Raw genomic sequence first — 5,710 nt, forward strand, 5'->3', positions numbered from 1 at the left:
GAAAAGGGCATTACCTCTTGGCAGTCTGTCAGAATTGGTAGTCAATTAAGGAATAACCTGTGCAGTATGAGCCGTGTTCTTCTATTAGAAATTTATGGCGTTTAAATTGTCTGTCATAGCCTAGATGGCGACTTGTGTCAAAAAAAAAAATTCTAAGTAGCCAGTCGGCCGTCCATTTGCTGGTTTTCGGTTCAAGTCCCACTTATCTAGAAGTCCAGTTTCAACTTGCTTCATACGGTTTCGATTATTTGTTGCTTTCTATGTTGCTATTTGCTTTTCGAAATTTTTCCTCATTCTGATGGATGAAAAGGCAGTTGCATGGTAAGCTTAGCCGTACGTGTTCTACTTCACAGTTTGCAGGTCTTTCAATGAGATGGAAAAAAACTGGAAGTCGAAACAAATATTATTTATAATATGTTAAAAAATATTTTTCCTAAACAGTTTAGGTGAAATTCGCAAAATTTATGGTTGGACATTGGGACAAAATTATAGTAATGTATTGTCGAGTTATAATCAAGTGGGTTTTCTAATAATCATCAAGATATTAAATTTGCTTTGATTACTTACGCAAAACACTCGGGTAGCGACTTTGCAATCTGTATATGTCTGCGACTCGTAACCCGATTTTTGGATTTCTGAAAACAGCCACTGCATGCACAGCGAACAAATACTTAATCCTTCTTATTCCAAGAGTTAGCTTGCAAATTATTATGGCGTTTTCAACTACCTACCCTTTTTTGGGATTCATTCTCCGTTTGTAACAGAGTAACTTCTCAGAAGTGGTTTCTACCGAAAGAATTCATGCATACAACTGAATGTATTTCAGGAAGAATGAGTTCTCGATGTTTGACGATTCTTGATTTGTAGGAAACATCACATTTCTCGCATAGGATGAATGAAACAACTTTCAATAGATTATAAAAACGATAAGCCTTGCGTATAATTTCTTCAACCAAGAAATCCATTAACTAGAAGACTTATTAAAATCTGGAAAATACTTCTGTAAGGATTGAAGACGTCCTGTAAGGATTGAAGACGTCCTGTAAGGATTGAAGGATTGAAGTTACAGGAAAATGACGTCTAGCGTTAATTCATTTTGTGTGAACAGAAAGCACGTCACACGTGTGTACTTGGCCGACATTTTTGCACTTCATTTAGACATTCGGAAATTTCTCGATTTGTTGTTACAGCTTCAACCTCAAGCTTTACAGTCAATAAGTAATTTCCTAGTTCGTTATTTCTTCAGTTCAGGGAGAGAAAATAATTAATGGTAGAGTTTGAGAATGAAAGCTCATTTTCCGTATTATTTCATCTTCTGAGTGCCGAATAAACACTCAAAATAATGCGGCATCAATAAATCATTTAAACAATGATTATAAGTACCAAGATTCTTGGTAAGAAATTTGCATACGAAGCGTTCGGCAAGATGAAAGATCACCCGTCACTCGGGTGAAATTAATAATCATTAATTTATGTACACCTTAGGTACTACGTAGCGGAGGGAGTGCGTTTGTACTCTCAGGAGACGTGGCGTCAGGTGACCGGGACTGAGGGCAAGGCTTTGGTGCTGCAGTACATGGAGCATGTGGTGAGTCATGAGTAACGTGAGTATTTTTACTCTATTTAATGAGCATTTTACAATAAATATCACTACCGAGGGCGTTAAATTTTTGTCTCAAGGCCTCTACCTGTTAAAGCGTCATTCAAAACTATTGAATTATTAGACGAGCCCTGTAATTGAGATAAAAGTATTTTAATGATGAATCAATGAGTTTAGAATAAGTCATGAGTTGAATTTTTACTTTCCTGTGATTGGTCTGTAAATGTCTCTTGATTAAAATAATTCTCAAACGCTGTTCACGAGATGGCAATTTAAAAGTTTGTGTCCAAAATTATTTTTCATTTGAAATACAAATTTATTTCAACTTATTATTTATTGCTCATGCATGTGAGTGCATTATTGCCGGGAAAATCTATATTTTTTATATTTTTCATTTGTTCCTTCTTTCCACAAAGCCTGCAGCGTTCAAGATCATCGAACTAATTTCTTACATCTCGAAGTTGCAAGCGTTCATACATGTACTTTGTAACATATCTCGCCCTGCTCCTAACACTCCCTCATCACACGCGCAGGTCTCTTACTACATCGAATTCTTACATCTCGAAGTTCCAAGCATTCATACATGTACTCTGTGATATATCTCACCCTGCTCCTAACGCTCCCTCATCACGCGCAGGTGCTTCTAACGCTCCCTCATCACGCGCAGGTCTCTTACTACATCGAAGCAACAACAGCGGACAACCACGCTGTACGGGAGGCGGCCTGCGCCTGCATCGCAGAGCTGGCGACCAAACTGCCGAGCAGCGGCGTGCAGCCATACGTGGCGCAGCTGCTCTCTGCCCTGCTGCAGTGCTTCACGGACGACTCCTGGCCAGTCAGAGATGGTCGGTTCTACGTCACTAACTCGATGAAACACCATAAGCGTCAGAATAAATGGTTGATTTAAACTGCAGTGGTTCCCAAAGTGGGCGATATCGCCCCCCTGGGGGCGGTGGAAGGATCTTTGGGGGCCTCTGGAAAGATCTGTGTTTGACCTTTTTCTTTCAAAATTGCAGCATACTAAATATCAAGAAAGAGGCGTTTATTTTTATATGTGTCGTTCACCGGGGGGGCGCTAGAGATTCACTGGGGAGCCCAGGGGGCGCCAGCCTGAAAAAGTTTGGGAACCACTGATTTAAAGTGCCATTCTTCTATTGTCAGCTGAAGACTCCTGGTCAGTCAGAGATAGTCGGTTCTATGTCACTAACTTGATGAAATATCATTAGCATTAGAATAAATGGAGAATAAATGGTTGATTTAAAGTGTCATTCTTCTATTGTCAGTTGAAGACTCCTGGCCAGTCAGAGATGGTCGGTTCTATGTCACTAACTCGATGAAACACCATAAGCATTAGAATATATGGTTGAGGATGAATATTTAAAGTGTCATTCTTCTATTGTCAGCTGAAGACTTCTAGTCAGTTGAAGTCGGTATGCTCAGACGTTATAACTTAGTGTCGACTTTCCTGTATAATGACTTCGATATAATGACTTCAACTGAGCAATAGTATCTATGGTTAACTACCATGTCACCCACCCAGCTGAAATTTGGAGCAGAAACTTAATTGTTAAATTGGTTTAACAAAATAATGGAATAGTACGTTACATACCATAAAAAAAATTGGAATTGTGTAGGTGCCTGTCATTGATTAGTTAGGTAATTTTCATGGTATTTCTGTGCTTGGAATGAGTAGCAACTAGCATCAGGCTTGGTTGTTTTAGAACAAGTTTTGTGGTGTATTGTAAATTATACTGCAGCGGTGTTTATTTGTTGTATTTATTTACAGCGGCTTGCGTGGCTTGCGGTCACTTTGTGCAGAGCTTCCCTGAGGAGGCCAGCTTCACCATGCCTCAGCTGTACCCGCTCTTCTTTGATAACTTGCAGGTCAGTTGCTTCAGGCAGGTTAACTCTCAAATCTTATCATTATTAACTTGCAGGGCAGGTTAACTCTCAAATCTTATCATTAATAACTTGCAGGGCAGGTTAACTCTCGAATCTTATCATCACGTTACTCATGTTGCTTACTACAAGCTGATTAATTTACGTATTTAATCATAATGAAGTGAGAGGAAATAATGCACATTGAATGCACGCGTATGTTTTATTTATTGCATCTTCTGGCTTCAAAAAACTCGCATACCTATATTTATTTCTAAGGTCTATACTATCTATTTTTTCATTATAGATATTACCTATCAGCTATCCAGAGAGATCATATGAGTTGTATTTACTATTTACTTCTACGTAGCATATCAGGCAACACTGTGCAGAGGTTATGATATTTCTTTGAAATCATGTTTCATTGATTGATATTGAACATCTGTTTGCTTGTAATTCATTTCTCACTTCTGCTTATTATTAAATTTAATCTATTTCTCCTGTCGACATGTGAATCTTTCTTAATTTGACTCGTGTCTCGTTGATTTGTAACCTACTGTTCCCTGCAATTTTTTTTATACTTTACATTAACGGCTGATTTTCGCTTAATTATTCCAGTGCTGATACTTTTTCTCTGTGTTTATTACTTTAGACTGTTGACTTGTCTAGCTTTAAAAGCTTATATTAGTATATTATTTCATATTTTCTATATCCAAAATATAATACAATGATATCTTGAAAATATTTTGTATTATTAGAATATTATCTTCAATTTTGCCTCAATCTAGATTGTCTAATATGTACCTATCATATATTACAATGATACAATACAATGATATTTTATATCATTATAATACCATTAAACATTATATTATTATTTGGGCTGGACAGCATACAGAGCATGTGTCTGGTCGATGTCATGGCGCTAGGTTGCGTTCTGTAGACGTATTATTAAATATAATATTTGATACTTTGATATTGTAGTTATATTTTATTATTATAATATACAATAATATTATTTATATGGGAGGACGGCATACCGAGCGTGCTGTCCTGATAAGGACAGCACGGCCGTGGCGCTAGGTCTATTGGTGTAGACGTGCTATTATATGTAATATTTAATATATTGATGCTGTGATAATATTTTATTATTATAATATAAAATATAATATTATTTATATGGCAGGACAGCATACCGAGCGTGCGCCAGGGCGCGGCCGTGGCGCTGGGTCACGTGGTGCAGGCGTACGCTGGGGACGCCCTGGCCAGGGTCGTCCCACTGCTGAAGGAGAGGCTGCAAGGCAAGTGCCTGCTACTGGTCTTGTAATTATATTTATTGAATTAGTATCATTTAATTACATTTTCATTTAAAATGAATGGCAAACGATTTCGGAACTTCCAATAAGGCGAGTAATTATTTAATATACATACAGAGTATTTTATCACGATTGCATTTAAAATTAATGACAAATGATTTCCGAACTTTCTAATAAGGCTAGTCTGGTGTTATGGGTGATGCTCCTGATTCAGTAATTATGAAGTATTCAATCACGATTACATTAAAATTGGATGGCAAGTTATTTAAGAAGTCCCAATCAAGAGGTTATTACATTAAAAGTAAACTCGTTTCATATGAACGGGATAATTGTATGTTGCTTTTTGAGTTGAAATTCGAGTTGACACTGCTACATTGCTTCCTCGAATATTAGGAAGGGTTACATTCCATTGTTTGCTGCATGTTTAACTTGTGTTTGCCAGATGTGTAACTTTTGTTTGCCAGATGTGTAACTTTTGTTTGCCAGATGTGTAACTTTGTTTGCCAGATGTGTAACTTATGTTTACCTGATGTGTAACTTGTGTTTGCCAGATGTGTAACTTATGTTTGCCAGATGTGTAACTTGTGTNGGGGCACGTGTCTGTCATTGGTGGGTGAACTGGCCATCGTAGGTGGCCATCAGGGGCACGTGTCTGTCATTGGTGGGTGAACTGACCATCGTAGGTGGCCATCAGGGGCACGTGTCTGTCATTGGTGGGTGAACTGACCATCGTAGGTGGCCATCAGGAGCACGTGTCTGTCATTGGTGGGTGAACTGACCATCGTAGGTGGCCATCAGGAGCACGTGTCTGTCATTGGTGGGTGAACTGGCCATCGTAGGCGGCCGTCAGGAGCACGTGTCAGTCATTAATCAGTTCCGGGTGTCACTTGGGCAAAATTCTCCTTAGGAGTGAAAT

The 5,710-nt window shown here is 38.4% G+C and overlaps 1 protein-coding gene across 1 annotated transcript; it reads left to right on the forward strand.

The window, feature by feature from the left end:
- Positions 1-1,485: 1,485 nt before the first annotated feature.
- LOC108678132 lies at positions 1,486-4,779 on the forward strand (the record flags this gene model as incomplete). Its single annotated transcript, XM_018166479.1, has 4 exons — positions 1,486-1,588; positions 2,268-2,445; positions 3,387-3,484; positions 4,665-4,779. Coding segments are annotated over 4 exons (494 nt in total), but the record flags the coding sequence as incomplete, so codon positions are not given.
- Between the last annotated feature and the right edge of the window lie 931 nt (positions 4,780-5,710).

This window comes from Hyalella azteca, unplaced genomic scaffold, assembly GCF_000764305.2.
Source record: "Hyalella azteca isolate HAZT.00-mixed unplaced genomic scaffold, Hazt_2.0.2 contig14874, whole genome shotgun sequence".
NCBI lineage: Eukaryota > Metazoa > Arthropoda > Malacostraca > Amphipoda > Hyalellidae > Hyalella > Hyalella azteca.